General features: G+C 41.7%; 1 protein-coding gene across 4 annotated transcripts in view; it reads left to right on the top strand.

Annotated features, from left to right (window-relative positions):
- LOC139689382 (protein gustavus-like) overlaps positions 1-19,746 on the top strand; it is a 148,252-nt gene that overhangs the window by 106,369 nt on the left and 22,137 nt on the right. For 3 of the 4 annotated variants that reach the window (XM_071586466.1, XM_071586464.1, XM_071586463.1), the window contains exon 2: positions 3,209-3,348. In XM_071586466.1, the coding sequence (XP_071442567.1) occupies positions 3,253-3,348 (96 nt within the window). In that variant the 5' untranslated portion in view covers positions 3,209-3,252. Of the gene's footprint in view, positions 1-3,208; positions 3,349-12,241; positions 12,608-19,746 lie in introns of those variants that run through there. The other variant, XM_071586467.1, reaches the window with a different exon arrangement.

The following is a 19,746-nucleotide window of genomic DNA, read 5'->3' as shown; positions in this document are numbered from 1 at the left end:
CTGACCAGAGAGTCCCGGGTTCGATTCCCGGGAAAGGCACCTGGTTCGATTCCTGGGTACCTGCAGCTCCACCCAAGCTAAGTGATTTTTCGGGTACCAGATCTTCCCGGGAAACCATAACCGGCACAGGGATAGGAACTGGCCCCCCCTACCCTGATTTGTGAATTTCACACGCCGTCGGGCTTAGTACTGGGTGAACTCTGCCATCACCTACCAAACCGACCTTCGGGTTGATTACTGTGCTTATGGATTTTTTAGGATTATGGTCAGAATCATCAAAGAATGATGGACGTGTTCAGATTATTAAAAACGTTTTCACGGTTAACGAAGATAAAATTTAATCCTTTTTTGATTTGGTTACAATCCGAATCAAAGGTCAAAATATCCCTTGTTTCGTTATTCGTAGTTAGGAATAAGGATCTCTATTTTTTTATTTTGACCGCAGTTCAAATTTCAGGTCGATATCATTATTGTTTATGAGATTTTTAAAAGGAAAAAAAACTACCGGATTGATTTGCGCGTTGCAATATTAATCAAATGGGAAACAGAAAGAAATTATTCTCTTGATTCGGATTAGTAATAATGATTCTTTTCCAAATAGTGAAGATTCTTACTAAAATTTCAAACTTCTAGATACTCTAAAGGCGTCTGGTATATAATGAATCACGTATCCGTACCGGTACAATTAACGAACTAGATAGGTTAGCTATGACTGCTTTTAATTATATCTTTTTAGTGGTGATAGTTTTATGGGAGGCGACCGACAGCCGAGGACATTTGCACCAATAGGGATGGATGGGAAAGGAAGGGTGGAGAGAAACCCGGCGTCGGCATGAGCCTATTCTGGTCTGAAGGCGCCAGGGAGTCCGCAGTTTAACGTCCCATCCGACGGACGTCGTACTCACTCAAAGTGCTCTCCACAAAGCCTCCACCTCAAAGTAGGGATCGGGGATACCATGGAAAATATCTGCCAAAATGTCATTTTTATGTCATGTAACAATGAGAGGTCGGATTGATGGAATATTATTTAAATAATTCTGGTAATCAGCATCCTTTTTTAAAAAATCACCGTGACCTTCCTTTAGCATCAAATTTCACTCTCGGCAATTCATCCGTGAAATCAACCTATCTATTCGTGCATGAAAAATGACAGTAATTTATTCACATAAAACTGAAATTGTGTTCAGAATCAGTGCTAGTAAAGAAGTAATTACCTGTACCAGTAGCTTAGAATGAACAAAATATGTTTCTAAAAATATTTAGTCTAAAAATTAATGAAAAATATTGTGACGACAAAACCTCTCTTTTTTTCAAATGTACGAATTATTTGCAAAGTGAACTATTCTCGTGAGCAAAAATCAGAAGATCCACTTTGGTAGAATGAAGTCAGCTTCTCTTAACTGTGGTGTTATGGTCTTTGAATAGAGAACACCCTTAGTGGTGCTTGCGGCCAAGGGAGAAATGATCTTCCTGGCGAGTCTACTTAGCCCAGGAAACTAATCCTGCCTACTATTTCAGAACCGTAGGACTTCGTCATCATCTGTGACCTCAGTTGTAGAAGAGGTTGAAACACACACCAAATATTCACTTTCAACTGCGCATTCTCGATAACGGCCGTATTCTGAATATTTTCGGGACAATTTAATTAGCGAATCATGCTTAGACAATCCGAGGCGCTGTAAAGGGGTGGCTTTGGAAGTATCAGTGGAAGGTCTGCTAATGAACTAATGAACTAACACGCTAATGAACTCTGTCAGCGTGTTTGTTAAAAGACTTTACTTAAAAGAGAATATTGTTTGTTTACTGAAGTCGATGCTCTCAAGCAAATACTGACCCAGGCAAGTTTTCGGGGCCCCTAGGGCCAATGTTAGCTGCAGTTAGCATTTGACCAATGATAGGACGCGGACGGTCCAACCGCCGACAGACGCATTCGCCGCCTCTTACTGGAATTGGAGGGGTCTCCTGTGTGTTCGCTTTCTTTTTGGAAATTTTATACCTAGCTCGAATCTGCAAATTTCTCGACTTCCACGTTTCTATGTGTTATTTCGGGCCATCTAGTGAACTCAATTACTGAATGAATTTCGGCCTTTGCTGCATTTATTCCTAACGGCGGAAAAATTCACGGCCTCATATGCAGTAATATCTTCAGTGAAGCCATCGTGCACAAATTCATCAAAATATATCAGTTTTGTCGTAATAATTTTTGAGGCAGCGTTATTTGTCTATTTATCGAATTATTCCTAACAAACTAGGAGGCCCATGATAAGGCAGATCCCCGGTCTAATTTCTCGTAAAACAAAATCGCTTATATTGATAAATGCAACGATGTTCCCAATCGCTGCTTAGTCTTTCCCAGCCTTCAATCTCTCTGAATTTTTTTCTTTACCGTCTCAATCCAAAAAACATCACCTCCTGGTCTCCAACGCCGATGCTCGTTTTGAGAGTGACTGTTGGTGTTCCTCTTCCAATGACTTCGTATGGGGGATAGTTTCAATGCACCGTCCGTCGAATAGTACGTCACTCTGTTCAGGCATCATTAAACGCCTCAACGTGAGCTTTCACCTCTAGTCATAACGTTGCCTTCTCGTCCTGCTAACCCATAAATTGAAAAGTCACGTTATTCCAGTACCTGTAATTAATGCAAGGTGAAGCTTAAAATTGTTATCAGTATTTACCCAGCCGCGATAGTGAGCCGTTAAGACGATGTGCCTGATCACCTGAGTAGATTGATTATTTCAATTTTGGCCTGAAAATCCCTCAGTGACAAAGATGTAACGCGTGTACTTCGTCAGCCAATGTGCCCATGAGATACAAATGTCAAAATTAGCTCCATGATTCAATCGATCATTCCCAAGTAAATGTCTCGCGGCTTCTAATAGAAAGCCCGGACGTGGGATTGGGACGTTTGCCCCCTCCTGGTTCCTTACATTTCAGCTGACATGGAGATTTTTTCTAGGATCCCTGTATTTGACAAACACTGTGTTCTCCTAGTATCACGAGCAGACTCACGGAGAGGTAAAGGTGTCGTGTGCTAGGGACGAGGAAATTATGGAAACTCGAACTCCAGGAGGGTCTCATTTCGCCGATTGTGTTGTGTGTTTTCTCCCATCCCGCAACCCATGTCCTATCCACGCGCTCCCCTCCCCGCGCTGTCGCCCTTCGGGTGGATTCCCTGTCTGTTCTAACCATATTCTCTCCTCTTCCGCAGAAACAGTCGATGAGGATAACGACACAGCATTGGCCACTCAGCTCATGCCAACGCAGACGCCTACCGAGCCTCGGAAATGGAGTGGCTTACGTTGTCTGCTCACAGCGAAGTCGCCGACCGGTGACTTCACCGAAGACCCAGTGAGTACTCGGCACACTCCCTCGGGCGCGCAACGACCCCCCCAGCGACGCCTTCCTCCTGTAAACATCCCCTGGCTGTGCCATTTTCCTTAAGGCAAGGCCACGGTGAACCACCTCAATTATTTCACATTTAACCGATGATCAGAATGCCTCATGGCAACTGCGGGACGGCCCAATGTGCCCAGTATGTCTTGCCCGGTAAACGGAGAGGCAAGACATCAGTGGCCGTCGTCTCGTGAAATCCTTGCGAAGCGTGAGCGACAGTAGCAGAGCATAAGGCGCAGAAGAAGACCGGCCAGGTAGAACAGGGACTTGGAATGTTTAGACGATGCTGAGAACGGAGTAATTAGAACATTTTAAGCGGTAGATGTAAAGAGAGATATGTTAGGGCTGGGAGATGTGAAATGTCGATCCACATGCCACCACGTAATCACAGGGTTGAAGAAGAGGACAGGGTATGTTAATCAATCAATCAGAGGAAACAATTGCGGGTGTTTTTGGAATGTAACATTTGATAGTAATGGAGAATCGGAACACAATGATAGACGAAGGGAGAGATGGATGGAACCACGTTTAAGGAACAAGACATTGCCTCCAGGAGAAAGCCATATAATTGTGTAGTATACAGGGTTTAATCATAACTGATACTAGTTTAAAATATACAGTAGGCGCAGGTATATACGTACATGGAAAACACCTCGATGTTCGGAAATATTTTGACTATATTTTGGTTTGGCACATATTTAGGAACAGCATAATTAATTCGCTCAGTTTATCAGAAACGGATGCGGTTTCATTTCATAAGTTAGTTCTAATAAAATGTAGCGTCCGATTCCAAAAGATAAAACAGGGAAAACGGTCGAGGAAATGGATTGTAAAAAGATAACCAGGATAATATGGGAGTGGTACCAGGAGACTGTTGGGAAAATGATGGGTGACGGCATGGAGTTGCCCTAAACCTTTACATGTCTCAGACCTTCCAGGTGCGAGTGGCGAATGTGGAGTACGAAAGGACTGTGCTAGGAAGAGGAGCAAGGTAGGCGTGTCCGTTGTCACTCGTGCTTTTCGACGTGTATATGAAGGAAATGGTTAAAGAGGCAGAGCAAGAACTGAGGACAGGAATGAGAGTTGGTGGGCAATTCACAAAATCAATTATGGCAGAGCTTCAGGTAACCAGTCAGCCGAGGGGTCGCAAGCATTGCATTGGAAAGTCAGTAGACTTACTGTCCCAGCAATATAGGCCGGCGCGGAGGAAACCCCGGAAGGCTTGGATCTTCAATAGCATCACACCGAGGAAGTCTTTGCAAGGAATTTTCTATTTTTCTCTTGGCCCCTCCCAACGCAACCTGGGAACCCATAGCTGTAGATATTGGGTCTTCTGGGAAAATATAGTGATGTATGATTATTTAAAGACTCGAAACTGGAAAAAATCTGTTGACAAGGAGGTTACCATAAAATCCTCGACTCCTTGGGGCGAGCGGAGACGTCCCTCATGCAGATGAAGCTTTGCCTTCGAGTGAACAATACTGAAATTGGGATTCAAACGGAGGATGGTGTAGGGAAAAGGATTTGCAATTGCGGGCTCTTCCGTGGCCGACGGTGAGTTATGAATATATGATACTGGCTCAGGCTTGCCGCTTTTACCGTTGGGCTTTAAAAGCAAAACCCGACGAGTCTTGTAAAATAGTTTTTAAATCAAATGTTTTGTTTGATGTGCATGTAAACCGCCACGAAATTATATTTTACCGCTGCCTAAATTAAAAATGTCTACGTGTGTATCATCCTCCGTGACCAATCAGACTGAAGGGAAATGCTCTGCGAAAAGCCAAATTTTGTTAGAAATATGTGCAAAAGTTTTTTTAATCCTTAAGTTTGATCAGTGTAATGGCAAAACGAGGAAGGCTGATGTAGAGATCATTACGGAAGTACACTAAAGCATGCATATACTTGTTTTGGTGAATTAGCCTTCAATTTCATTCCAAGTGTTCCTTTACTTAAAATTGTCGCTGTATAGAGCTTAAGAAATATCGTAGCATAAAGCTCCGGCTTGAGGCTCTTTTCAGCTCAATTAGCGACTCGTCTGAAAGCATAGGATAAGGATTTTGCTTGCCTTTCCGTTCACCTTTTGTTTTAAATCCCTTCTGATTCATGCTCACCCTTCACAGTAGCACTGGAAAATCCTCGTGCTTAGTCCAGGCCCAATTAACCTCTTCTTGTTCCTCAATTAAGTCGATAAATAAAATAAAGGAATAAAAGTGAAGGGGCGCCTTCGTGGGAAGCGTTTTTCATCATCAGAAGCAGGCTAGGTAGGCGAACTGAACACGTTTCAAATTGCAATGGCTGCCGCTGACACAATACTGGAGTCAAATCAGGGAAACTTTTTCCGCGAATAGATTGTACATTAAGCAAACAATGTAACGTAAAATTAAATTTTCCACAACAAATAATGTGAATGAAAAGTTTATGATTATTTTACTGAACAGCCTTGGTATATTTTAGAATATATATTTAAAGAAAGTTACTGAGCGATGGCATCCAAATACACTTCATTGTTTGGTTATTTGTTTCGGTATCAGAATTTCACTGTAATGTTGTGGCTAAACCTCTTTTCCCAAAAACAGTTGCTGGGTTATATAATTTAAATGTATATATGTGAGTCCCTTAGTTCGGCAAGGAAAATGAAAAATCAACCTTTAAAACATTGAACAGTCGTCTTCGGAGCCTAAAGCGACACGTACATGCTTCACGTCAATCATTTTGTGAATTTGCGGTGTCACCTTTATCTACATCTACATAATACCCCGCGAGCCGCCGCAAGGGCGTGTGGCGGGGGGTGTTAGGTCACCAATCGTAAAAAGGAACAATACCAAATGCAAAACAACAACATGGAAAATTACACCCACAGCAGCACACACACGCATGCGAAAATCCCTTCATCCAACACTCATGCAAACACATACCACAAACCAACAAAAACCTGCACCCCAGGATGCAGATTCGGTGCGACGGAAATCGGGTTGATTAATGGAGCCTGCAGCGTCCTATTCCCAGGCAGGTATCCAGGGCCCATAAGTCTAATTTTTTCGGAGGCTAAACATAAACCTTTAAGGTGTGCTGTCACGATTTTTTCGGAACGTCCTCAATGGCGTATGTGCACCTCGACTATGTTTCTCTCCATTCTTTAGGGTTAGTGTGACCTGGTAATTCCATTTCTCAGCAATCCTCTGTGGGAACCATTCCATGATTCACGACCGAGTATTTTGATCTTATCTTGTACCAAAAATGGGAAAAATCTCTCGTGAAGATTCCATCACATTTTAAACTCAATATTGTAAAATATTCGAGCACAGTGTGATAAAAGTATCGAATTTAGGAATAAGTGAATAGAAGGAATGTTTTGTCCATATGTCAACCCAAGTTTCATGTACCTCAATCAAGGTGACTGGCTAGCAACCGGAATGCGTAAATCGGGCAGTTTCGGGAATGCCGAGAATTTTCTCCTTGCGTTCCATAAAATTTGTGCTGAGCAGGCATTTCGTCAATGAAATTGTTGACTACCGACTATTTAAACCTGCACTAAAACACCCATGGAAAAATACAGGAACATACGCGTATGCGATTTCACTTGTCTTAGTGTCGAGTCTTTACCGATTTTGTCATTTGTATGAAAACAATTACGTCATTTTGACACCTGTTTCTCCTCGGATGACGTACTTTTTCGCTGTATATTCCATAAATATTTTGGCGAGCGAATGGTCCCAGGTTGAGCGGATTTCCGTGGATGGAGTTATCTCCTGACGTCCGACGTCGGATTTAAAAAGTTTGGTATTCCATCGAATGGACTGTTTGCGTGATCAGTGGATGGCATTGCCAGCGTATTATTAGGCCGCGCGTTCCTTCGGTGGTGTAAGTGGGAATGCCCCCTTGTTGAAAAAAGATCAAACTTCATAAGACTTTGGAGTGTTCCTCGAACTTTTCTACAGCTAACTTTTTAAGCAGAATGCCCGGATAAACCAGCACAACTGCCTCTTTTGCTAGAGAGTTGATCGTTTGATCATTGCATATCATTAACCAGGGTTCGCCAAACAAATTGTGAAGGCTTGCATTTAGTATAATTTGAAAAAAAATATATATTGGCTTCGAAATGTAACTTTGCGTAACAGAAGGCGTTTGAGAGAGTGAGGTATGTAAATCGGCCGCGTACAATGTCCTCTTAATTAAAAATGTTCAGCTGTTTCTTGTTTACCCCACGCCCGACTCAGCTTTTACCCCTAGCTTATCCACGAACAGTTTCCATTGTACATATTTATTTTCTGCGCAATTTAAATTATGCATTTGATTGTTTTTATTTAACCAAAAATGGCACAGGAAAATTTCAACACATTCCAGATTTCCAGGCTTCGAATGAAAATTTTTGTCGTCTTCTTCTCCAATTGATAGATATTAGCAGAAATATAAGAAACTTCTTTATAAAAAACTGTTTAAAACGTTTCCAATCCAAATTTTAAAATAGAAATAAATATTATATAAGTATTATCTGCGAGCCTTTCATTTAGAACAGCTAGGATATCCCAAACAAAATGCAAGTCACAATAAATATTGAGGTTTTTGTTGTGGAGGAATGTTCAAGAAGAGAAAATAAAACTTTCAATATTTTCCCTGATTCTACTCTAACTCTATTTTTGAAACTACATATTATATGAATAATGAAAATTGTAAGGTCTCTTTAGTCAGAAGTCGAAATCGCCGTAACAATTTCGGGGTAGTATTCCTTAGGTGAGGCAATCGATAGCAGAGGTAATTTTCGCCAGAAGGGATAGGTGAGTAATTCGGTAGGCGTAGGATATCCAGGCGATGGTGGAAGGGTGGAGAGAAGCTCGATGCTGGCATTAGCCCACTCTTGACGAAAGGCGCCAAGGGGTCCAGAGCTTAACGTCCCATCCGATGGACGGTATACTTAAAGTTCTATCCACAAAGTACTCTGAGTAGGGATCGGGACCCCACCGAAATGTCTGGCCACCACCGGGATTGTAACCCAGGCCCTGGGGGTGGGAAGCCAATAACTTAGCCACAGCCCCGATACCCTAACAATGTCGGCCTCCTGATTGTGTTCGATGTTCCTCTCAATTAGTGATCTCATTACTGCTATTGGATCACCCGTTCCTCTCCCCATCCTGAACCTAAAGTGATCATTCCCCCTAAAGTACCCATTTTCCCTTATATTCAGTCATTATATTTATGAGCTGAAATACTACTTTAGCTGCGTGCAACATTATACATCGTTCTGTAATCCTCGCACATGACTGTCTTTCCCTTTTTTGGAATAGGAACTAACATCGGTTTGACGAAGTCTTCCGGCCGTATTCCTCCCTCGTAAATGCCACCAATTAGCCTATAAAAACTCTTCTCTCCGCGTTTTCCTAAACCCTTAGTAGTTCCGCGGGAATGTTGTCTAGCTCCACGGCTTTATTTTATTCAAGTCCCTCAATGACTTTTCTATCTTGCCTTCTAGTGCATCCCTGTGCCTAAGCTATCCCCATATCCGTCGTTTACTCAGTCTAAATTTCCTGGCCTGTTATCTTTACTGCAAATGGAAATCCTCTGCGTATTCTTTCAGTCTCTGTTGAATCTCTCCTTGTTCAATTATTAATTTTCCCGGCATATCTTTAATTGTTTGCTTGAATTGTACCTTCATACTTCCTGACAGTGTTTCAACTTCCTGACAGCGCACCAAAATCAACCTTTCTTTGCAAACTTTCAATATCCTCGCTCTGCGTCTTCCATCACCCTTTCTTCGCCTCATTAGATTCTGGCGTCAGTTTATTAGTCAATTATTTGTACTACCTTATTCCTAATTAATTATTTGTTGATATTTTCTTTGTGATTTTCTCATTTACTCTTCGTATAGTTTCCCGTGCAGCTTTCGACATCCATTTCGTGGTATTTTCCCAGTTTTTCTATTCAACCCGTGTCCCTGCCCTCACTTATAATTCCCACTGCAGCTTGTGCGCAATCCTTTCTCATCATCCCGGTTAATCCTTCTACACTCCATTCCCTCGGCCGTACTACCTAGTTTTACCTCTTCCATCTGACGCTTCTTTCGCCCTATTAGTCTGTCGCGTCCGTTTAGTATTCAACTCATTTTACTTTTTCTACCTGATTTTTTGTTTTCCTTTCCATTTTCTTCTTGCGTCTAACTTCGTAATCATTTCAACTTTATTCCATAGTTTTCTTGTCGTTTTCTTTTCTCTGAAGTCCAGGCATTTACCACGTACCATGTCTGTTGTGGTGTTTGAGCCCAGTGTTCTTCATGATTAATCCCCGTCTCGTGCCGAAATCTATATCTATCTCCCAGCGTCCAGTTAAGTTGTTCCTGGAACGCACTACCCCAAATCCGCCTCCCCCTTCGCCCACCCTCGTGCTCTAATGCTCCCTTACGATTTTGTATTTCCTTTCAGATAGCACCCCTAGTTATTTCTTCTATTTTACTTATTTTTCGAGTAAAATTTATCCACATGTACTACCTATTTTTATTTGGAAATGTTACATACCATAGAATAAGAGACGTAAACACACATCAGCAAGAAAACTATTGGAAAATATTATCAAATGTTGGACTAGAATGTTTTCATTGCGTATCGGAGAGGTGATACAGTGCTCGAATGATAAATGTTTTTGGGGATAAAAGAAAAGGAATAATTCAGTAAGGTTGAGGAGGGTGGCGGAAGAAAAGCGATGGGAAGTGAAAGGAAATAATTGGAGAAACAACAGTTAAAAACTATCGCTTTAGGGCTCAAGAATTTCTAATTTCCGCGAAGGAGGCCTAGAAGAAATAAGGGGTTTTCTATAGGCTCAGATATGATCACAGAAATTTGGTTCACCCTCTGCAAGACCCTTAGGTGCGCTAAGACCCTTACCTGAGGAAGCATGTTTCAGTGGCATGGAATTTAAGCTGAAGTTAGAAGGGGAATATTTAAGGGAGATAGGCATAGCACTGGATTCACATGCGTTGAGGTTAGGTTATCAATAATTGCGCCATTCTGAGACCATATTGAAAGTATCCCGAAGAGTGTAATAGTTCGCATGGCTATGTATTTGTTTAAATATCTTGAATTTCTCATTCGTAGCATTTATGAGAAAGGAATCTGGCCGGAGGACTTGATGAGATCAGTGTTGGTCCCTATTCCAAAAAATGTCGCGACTGTATCATGTGAGGACTACAGAACAATAAGTTTGATGTCACACTCAGCTTAAGAGGTTCTCAGGATCATCAAAAAGAGGATGGAGGGCAGGGCAATAAAGAGGATCATCAGTTTAGGTTCAGGAAGGGGAGAGGCACGCGCGATGCCATTGCAGTAATGAGATCACTAATGAAGAGGAATAAAGAATACAATCAGGACGTATTTGCCTGTTTCGTAGATTTCGAAAGTGCGTTCGATAGAGTGTATTGGGAAAAAACTAATGAAAACATTGCAGATAATGGGAATGGATTGGAGGGAAAGGAGGCAAATCCGCAATCTGTGCATGTCTCAGACTGCTTAGGTGCGAGTGGGGAACGGAGAGTCCGGGTGGTTGGTGTTAGGGAGAGGAGAAATGCAGAGTTGTCCATTATCACCTGTTCTGTTCAACGCACATGTGGAGGAAATGATTAGGGCTAAAGTTAACATTCAAGAAAGAGAAGGGCTAAGGTTAACATTAAAGTAGGAGGGCAAAAACTAGAGCAGGTGGAACTGTTTGCGTATCTCAGAAGTGTTTTGGACCAAAATGATCAAAGTAGTATTTATTTATTTATTTAACGACTTTTTTTAAGTAAGTAAAGTAGTAAGGGCGTAACAAGAAGAATTTCTCTAGGCAAAGAAGTGGGCAGGAAGGAAAAGAAATGAGGAAGTGCTGGGTATGATGGGGTAGGAGAGGGCATTGTTGGGAGAAATCATAAGAAGGCGGAAAAAATGGACGCAGAGCGTATTGATTCGCAATGGAATGTTTAAGACAGTGAAAGAAGGGAGGATGTTAGGAAAACAAAGAAGGGGCAGAAATAGGATCGGAAAATTGGATGGAATGAAGGGAGGAAGAAAGTACTCAAAGATGAAGAGGGGCCTTTTGTCGAGAAGGATGTTGGTTTTGTTTTGTTAGGAGAGAAAAGATATTTATTTGGTACTTGTGTCCATCCGAAACATACCTTAACCGGTAGATAACCTATAAAAATCACGCATTTGTCGGCATAAAGCAGAATGTTTGCTGAGGAGGAAAGAAATAGGGAGGCTTGAGAGGATGGCAAAGGTATGGTCCAAGGACGCTCCGAGATAAATAGATTTGAACACGGTCAAAACAGTTTTCTGTGATAGTAGTGTCACTGGCGAGGGAACGTTGGGATACACCTCAACAACGTGCGAATTCGTATATCTACTATCTATGCTGCAAAAAGTGGAATAGACATCAATAAAAAACAAGTGAATTTAGGTTTTCGGAACGAGAGATTCGATAATTACTGTTGCGCGAACCATACGCAGTAATTTTTTGCGTAAGAAATCACAGTATATCTCACTTTTTTTAATTCGAATCCGGAATATCACATCCCTCGAGCGGAGTAGATTAGTCGCATAACCCCCTCGCTATTCATTGATCCTCTTCTGTCGTTCACTCGACCAACCGCGCGTCAATTCTGTCGACTCCCGCCCCTCGAAATCGTTCCGGACCCAACGGAACTACTGGTGGGGCGTGAAGTGTCGGACGAGGCGGGGGAGGCCGGAAACGAGGGCGGCCCCCTTCCACTCTGCCCCTGTCAAAGGGGCGGGGGGGGGCAGGAGTCGAGGGTTGCGGGAGGCGACGAGTGCGTCGCAGTGCACTCGTGGTGGCCGCCCGGTCTCCCTCGCTCGGCGGATCCACGCTGGGAACGAGCGGATCTTCGCGCCCGGCCCCACCCCTCACGAAACCTCTCGTCGGATGGCGGCGGGTGGCTGGCTGGCGTTGCCATGGTGACGCCTGCCCCTCCTCATCGATTACGAGTGGTAGGCAGTAAGGTGCCCGGCCGCCGTGGGTGCTGCAGCCGTGGCCTGGCCGCCTTCCTCTACGCCCGCCTCCATTCCACGAGCGTTGCTGCTCGTGTTCTGGAGGGCAAAATCACGGGGATTCGTGATCCACGGGCACTGTCGATCGTCTACGTTTAAGAAGCCCAAAATGTTTGGGAGAGTCAATGATGACTTCAATTAAACCGCTTTCGTACCACGTTCGAACGTCCGGAAAGCTAATGGAACATTCGGTATGTAATTCTTAATTATATCCTTTTCTTGGGAGTGCTGCTTAAATGAAAATTATCTTTTGCAGTGTTAGCCTTATGTTTTTTCATGGACCTGGTTCGTTCATGGTTGGTGGAATGTTGTGTTCAGACCTCGGGGATGGCCAGAGGATACTACGACTTAAAAGGAATTGACCGTGGCCATTTCAAATTTTTTTTATTTTATGGTCGAGGTTATTGGCGGAAAGTGCTAGTTTTGCAACTTTGGAGAAGAGGGAATGGGTATGAGCTGTGATTTTTTTCTTTTTTTTTGCCATTTTGTGGAACGTTTATTAGGGACAGGGGATTTATCATTGAATTGGGGTATGAAAGTGAATTTTGAACGACTCGGAAGGACCACATGTTCGTGATTTGTGAATGCGGTTAACGATATCCGTTGAGATAAGACGACGTGAAAGCCATGTTGTATGTCAACCTCGCGGGGATGACCAGTTCATGTCTCCTCCGAAATGGCCATGGTTTACTCCGTGCACGTGATAGGAGGGACAAATCTGGAGGGTGAACAGCCAGCTCCGTCCCTTAATCCCCCCAGTGCCGTGTGTTTGAGCTCTACTCCTCAGTTAGGCGTGAACGTTTTTAAATATGTCGGTAAAATACCGTGTGTCTTTGGGGAATATTGTTTCTTCAAGTTAGTGGAAACGTCGATTAAGATAAACTACTCAAGAAATCCCTCACCCTGTTTAATAGAACTTGTCTTACATCGCGTAGTCATTATCGTCATGAAGAAACCTCAGTTCTTGACGAGGTTAATCAACTGTAGAGTGGTTTGATCTAAATGACCTCAATTAAAGTTAGGGTTCTCTGTAGCAATAATGGTCAAGTAATGAAGGGCAATCTTTAAAACAGGGCGTGGGAGTTCTTTGATCTGTTATTTAATGCCCGTTAAAAGTCTTATAGTTGCTGATACATTCTTTATTAATGTCGTAAAAGTCATAAAATGTATATCATCAAACCAAAACAAATTCCATTCATCTCTGTTCCCTCGAGAGCCTCACATTTAGTCACGGCGCTCGCAGTTCCGATGATTTTGTCGTAAGTCCGGCGCGATACTTGCATATTGGTGCTAACCTTGCCACTAATGAAACCCTTAGCAGTTGAAGATGCAACTTGGCCTGTGTTGTTCTATGCTGAGTTTCTCTGAAATTTAAATATTTTTAATGGTTCTTTTACTAAAATTTGTTCAGAAACGATGGTGCAAAATGGTCATTCGTAAGCACTTCATCCAGATCCACCATTTGTGCCGAATACAGTGTGTCACCTGTAACGGTTTCCGGAATCTCCGCCTTTGCTTAGAGAGAGTCGCCATTAGGACGTGTGGCCGTGAATGCCAAGTCGCTAGTCATTAGAAATGGTTACAATTGACGATTTTTGGTCTTGCGATAGTTTTATTGTTGGGAAGATCTGACTGTCGTCCGCAGTGTCAGTTGCTGTCGTGATCACGAATTGCGTCAAATGGGAAACTATTATACCTTCTATCGATCGGTGGTCAGTTTCCATTCGTCTATCGCCGCGGCCTCGCCCACTAAAGTGTACTGATTTAGAAACTAATTGTGTGGCGGACGGGTGAAACCCGAAATATTTTTAACGTCTGTAAATGCCCGATGCATCATGGCGCAAGGGTGATTCGAACAACATTCAAAATGCTTGGAGCGTACGGCTGATTGTTACAGTGGTAGAATTTGTTTTCCTATGGATTATCCTCAATATCATGACACGTACTAATGGCAAGGGCTTGTCGCTGCAACCATTCTCCTCTGCTAATCTTTTCATTGAGACCTCTGTGATCACTGCACCTCTTCACGTTCTTCAGACCTTCAGAATGCACTTTTCAGGGTCTTCCTCTGCCTCTCTTTTCCAAAACTTTTCCTCACAAAAATATTTGTGAAGAACTTATCGTGTCTCAACAGGTGGTTTCTGGTTTTATTTTTCTTCTTCCCATCTCTTTCATGACTGTCCGTTTCTCATTCTCGCCTTCTAAAACTTGAAAGTTTGATTTTCTCTCAGTTCAGCCCACTTTGGTGATCCACCTCTCCATTGCCTCAACTGCCTAGCTCTGACATCCATCGGATCGCACCGACTAAATGAAGGACTTAGCTCTCCTTGTCCCAATCCCCATGTGGCCAATCGCCTGCTACCTGAGATACTTCATTGTTCTTTTACAGATTTCTGTAATACGCCTGTTGCTTTCAGGGCAAATACTTCCCAAGTAACAGTGGTTTGCGTGCTTAATTTGAGAGGTTTCTGGCATTTGATTTTCAATGGTTTTCTGGCTATTCTTGCTTGTTACTTGAAGCTTTCTCTTCTTGGCATTGATCTTTAATTTTTAATTGGTGCTGTGGTAATCCACGGGTAGAGTGTTAGACTACTGACCTGATGGCCTGGGTTCGTTTCTTGGGCACCCTCAGCTTCTACTGAGCTGTGTGATTTTTTGGGTACGAGATCTTCCCAGGAAACCATTGGCGGCACAGGGAAAGGATATGCTCCCTACATGATGTGCGCATTTCACACACCGTCGCGCTCGGTTCTGCTCACCAATTTGACTCAGACATCGGCGTGCTAGTCCCGTTGCTTTGTTGCTATATATCCTCATCAGTTTTATAAAGTTATCCCATGGGTACCCAAAGAAAATAATCAATGACTCAGTCATCCTGTCCATTACCTTTTACCGTATTATAGCTCTGATTGGTCCTCTCAATCTGGTGCACAATGAAGGATTTTGTATGCAGATGGAGGGGTTTCGACCTGCGGAGCTTAGTTAGGTCCTGTGGCAAACATTAGAAGCGGGTGGCAGTTAAAAAGAAAGAAGTTCCTGCATCAAGTATTTTAGTGGAATCAGAATAACATATTACCAAGGCCAGGAAGAATCATCATCTTCTTTCTCTCAATAGGGAAGCATGGGCTTCGGTAAAGTAAAAATTATTAAGGCAGTCTGGTGATTCATTTTATACATGAAAACCCAATTATAGTTCAATGGGTGAGTCCGGTCCATCTGAAGGAAAGGGATGGGAGTGATGCTAACTTCCTTAGCCCGGAGTCTATACACTGGCTGCGTGGAAATGGGGACTACAGCTGTTCCTTTACATTAGGCCGCCAGTTTTGTGCCTCTCTAAGTAGTGCCCCGCTAGTCACTAGTTACAATTCTGCTTTGATCGTGTGAATGACGTGTTGTAATGTACGTTTAATTATTGATGTTTTCCACATGGTCTTAACCATCGGTTGATCCAAAATCAAAGTGCATCAATCCACTGATTAACCAGTGTGTTACCTGTCAAGCTTCTGCTTAAGCGCGATTCTGCCTACTTGCTCTAGGTACTATGCTCTCCAACATTAATTCTCATCGCGGAACGCAGTTTAATTGACATTGCCTGGACCGATGGTATTTCGTCTGAAATCCGTTTATGTTATGATATATAATATCCCTCTTTGTAGGTAGAGTAGTTCTTTTGGTATCGATTTTCCCCTTCGGCCTTCACCCAGTTTAGTCATGTTCATGGGAAATGCACTGCCCTGGTACTAAAAGGTTTGCCGCACTTTTCTCAGTGAAAAACTTGAGTGAAATGGCAAAATAAAATTTTAAAATTGAAATATAACCCGTATAGTATTTGCTGCTGATCTCTCGTCCCTGATTGGAGAATCCAAATATCCTTCCCACTTGCGGAAATCATTGCCTGTGTAAAAATCTGTGCACCATTGAACTGAAGTGCCATGTGGCTCTGCCAGCTTTTGCTACGTCAGTGTGGACTGCTGAGTTTGTTCCTTTCAATGCTTCCTGCCCTCTCCTTGCAATGAAACAATGAAACTGCAATATGTTGTGAACTTTCATTGCATATTTTAGTCGGGCTCTAAAATATGTTCCTGCCATGTTTTCTGTTTCTCAAACATTTTTTACCCTCAACATTTGTTCGAGCTGTGCCGAGCATCCTTTTTTAAGCCCTTTCATTTAACCTTGTGCACCTAACCCAGGATCTGCCTCTCCACTCTCTCCTGTGCCGCTGTTGCTTGCATCCATGGCAGTGCACTGCCATCCTCTTCCTCCCTTTACTCGCACTATTGTTCCTTCCTGATGACACCAAACCTCGTACCATCCCCTCCCCTCCCTCTTTGCCTCGAGCTTGAAAAGGACTCGATTTGTTTTGTAATGGAGAAGGGGATGTGCTTGTGTGTACATATTCACAAACACTCTCACAGATATGTACATACTTGTCTTATTACTGTATGAATATGAAATTTAAATGTTTGTTTGGGGACACATTACGCCAAGGAGGTATTGGGTTATTGTTTTGTCATAAATAATGTAAAAATATACCAAGTAACTTAGGCTAGGTCTGAATTGGATACAAGTATATGTATGTACTTCTATAATTTTCTGGATTTTTTTAGATAGTAATAATAATAATATCCTTATTCTTCTGTTGGTCAAGTGCATGACAAAGAGCATGGTCATCAGGGTGAGGAAGGGAATAAAATAGCAATAATATATAAAAACATTACTAGTCAGAACACAAAATTGCACAAAAAACTTCTAATTACATTTTGTCAGCTAAGAATTCATCAATACTATAGTAACTCTTTAGGAGTAATTACTTCTTAACTGTAATTTTAAAGGTAGTCTCAGTGGACTTATATTTTATGTTCATTGGCAGTTTATTATAAATAAGTGAGGCTCCATGATGTGGGAATTTCTTTGATATAGTGAGGGGTTGATTTTTTAGGTGCACGTTCTCCCTTCCACACATCAAGTGATCATGCACGGTGGAATTTGGTAAAAGAGCAAATATTGAATCTTTATTACAATTAAAGAGTAATGAAGGATGTAAATGTATGACAGTGTCATTAAATTCAGTTCCTTAAATAGTGTTCCACTCGCATAGCTACACATTCTTCTACCTCACTTGATGTTTTCATATCTAATTTTGATGGTAATGAAGTAACTACAAGGACAATCCCCTCACATCTTTCTGACCATTACCCCATTGTTGCTACTTTTCTAATGAATGCTAGCATTCCTTTGGAGGTTTATCCCACTCGATCTTTCAATAGCCCTAACATTCATCATTTTTTGAATCTCTTGTGGCTTGAGGAGTGGCCAAGTCTCCTAAGTGTAAACCTTGGATAAGTAATGAAATACGTTTCATGGCTCAACAACTTAAACAGCTGGCCATTTCTAGTAAAACTAATTGCGAACTAAAGACTGAATATGCAAAAAGGAAAAAGCATTACCATCAAATGCTACAGTGAGCTAAATGTTGTTATAATGACGGTAGGATCATTAATTCTAATAATAAATCTAGAGAAATCTGGAAAATTGTTAATACCTCCAGAAACAAACCCAGGAAGCAGTCTCAAATCCAGATTAAGGATTCATCAGGAGTTATTATATCAGACTTTTCCAAACTTGCCTGTAACTTTGCTGATCACTTTCAACCTTCTATTGCTAAGCAGAGCAACTCTCCTAATTTAGAAGCCATTGCTGCTACCCACTCAAAGTCCCTATTTCTCTATCCCCTCACAAAATCTGAACTAAAAAATATAGTGAAGAATCTGGGCACAAAACGAAGCTCTTGTTTTGATGGAATTCCCAGTTACATTATTAAGCAATCTATCGAATTCATCATGCAGCCTCTTCATTGTCTCTTGAATGAATCTTTCCAACTAGGAGTATTTCCATCTCCTCTGAAGTTGTCAAAAGTCTTTCCACTTTATAAAAACAAGGGCGATAGACATGACATTAACTCTTGCCGTCCAATTTCTCTGCTGAACCAATTCAGCAAAATATTTGAGAAGGCATTCTATATTAGGTTAATATCTTACCTAGAGGTTTCCAATCTCCTTTCACCATCTCAGCATGGTTTTAGGGAGCATAAATCTACTTCTTCTGCCAACTATCAGTTAATAACCCAGACTTTAAACGCTCTAGATAAAAAAATGGAAGTCGCTGCAATGTTTTTTTGATTTCTCAAAAGCTTTTGATTGTGTTGACCACCAATTACTTCTCAAGAAACTCCAAAGGATGGGTATTCGTGGCATACCTTATGCTTGGATTAAATCCTACCTATTTAATAGAATACAACGTGGTCGTTTCTAAAAATGGTACATCTTTTGTTTCCCCAAGTAAGGTCCTTAATCAAGGTGTTCCTCAAGGCTCTGTTCTTGGGCCTGTCTTGTTTATTTCTTATATAAATGACCTTGTTGATAGTTTTCTACATATTAACGGTGCTACCCCCTTGTTATATCCTGATGACACCAACATTATTCTTGTATCGCCTACTTTTGATGAATTGATAGTTAAGTGTGAACAGGTTAACCACACCTTACTCTCTTGGTGTCGTAATAATTTCCTAGATTTGAATATAGAGAAGTCTCACCTAATATATTTTGCAAATAAAAATAAAGCAAGCAAAGTACTTTCTATTGAAGTTGATGGGAAGGTGAACCCACAGGTACAAATTACCAAATTTTTGGGTTTCCACATCAATTCTCAAATTTCTATGGATGAACACATAAGTACTTTAACCAGTAAGTTAAGCTCGGCCTGCTTTTTAATAAGGTCCATTAGATCTACACTTTCAGTGGCTGTTCTCTGTGCACTATACTATGGTGAATTTTATTCTCACATAGCCTATAGTATCCTCTACTGGGGTTCATCATCTAAGGCCTTGACTATTTTCAGGATCCAAAAAAGAAGAGCCATTCGGCTAATGAGTTTTGCAAAACACAATGCCCCTTGCTGTCCCCTGTTTAAAAAATTGGATGTATTGCCAGTGCCATGTATTTATATTTTTCATGTAGTAGTACATACAAAAAGAAATCTATCTGAGTATGTGAAAAGTTGTGATATCCACAAATATTCTACAAGGCAGAATGAGCCGCTGCACGTTTTATATGTGCGTACAAAAAATGCAGGTGCTGGCCCAAATTTTATGGGCCTTCAACTTTATAATAAACTCCCAGCTGAGATTAAGGCCCATAAAAGTGTGGCGACATTTAAAGTTAATCTACTTAGGTTCTTGAAATTGAAAATGTTTTATTCAATTGCTGAATTTCTTGATAATGCCTGATATGTCTTGTATCCACAAATGAATTTTGTCACTTTCCCCTGACGT

The sequence above is a fragment of the Hetaerina americana genome, unplaced genomic scaffold, assembly GCF_022747635.1.
Source record: "Hetaerina americana unplaced genomic scaffold, ioHetAmer1.1.p SCAF_23, whole genome shotgun sequence".
Lineage (NCBI taxonomy): Eukaryota > Metazoa > Arthropoda > Insecta > Odonata > Calopterygidae > Hetaerina > Hetaerina americana.
The sequence above is the reverse complement of the archived record's forward strand: the minus strand, read 5'-3'. Positions and strand labels throughout refer to the sequence as shown.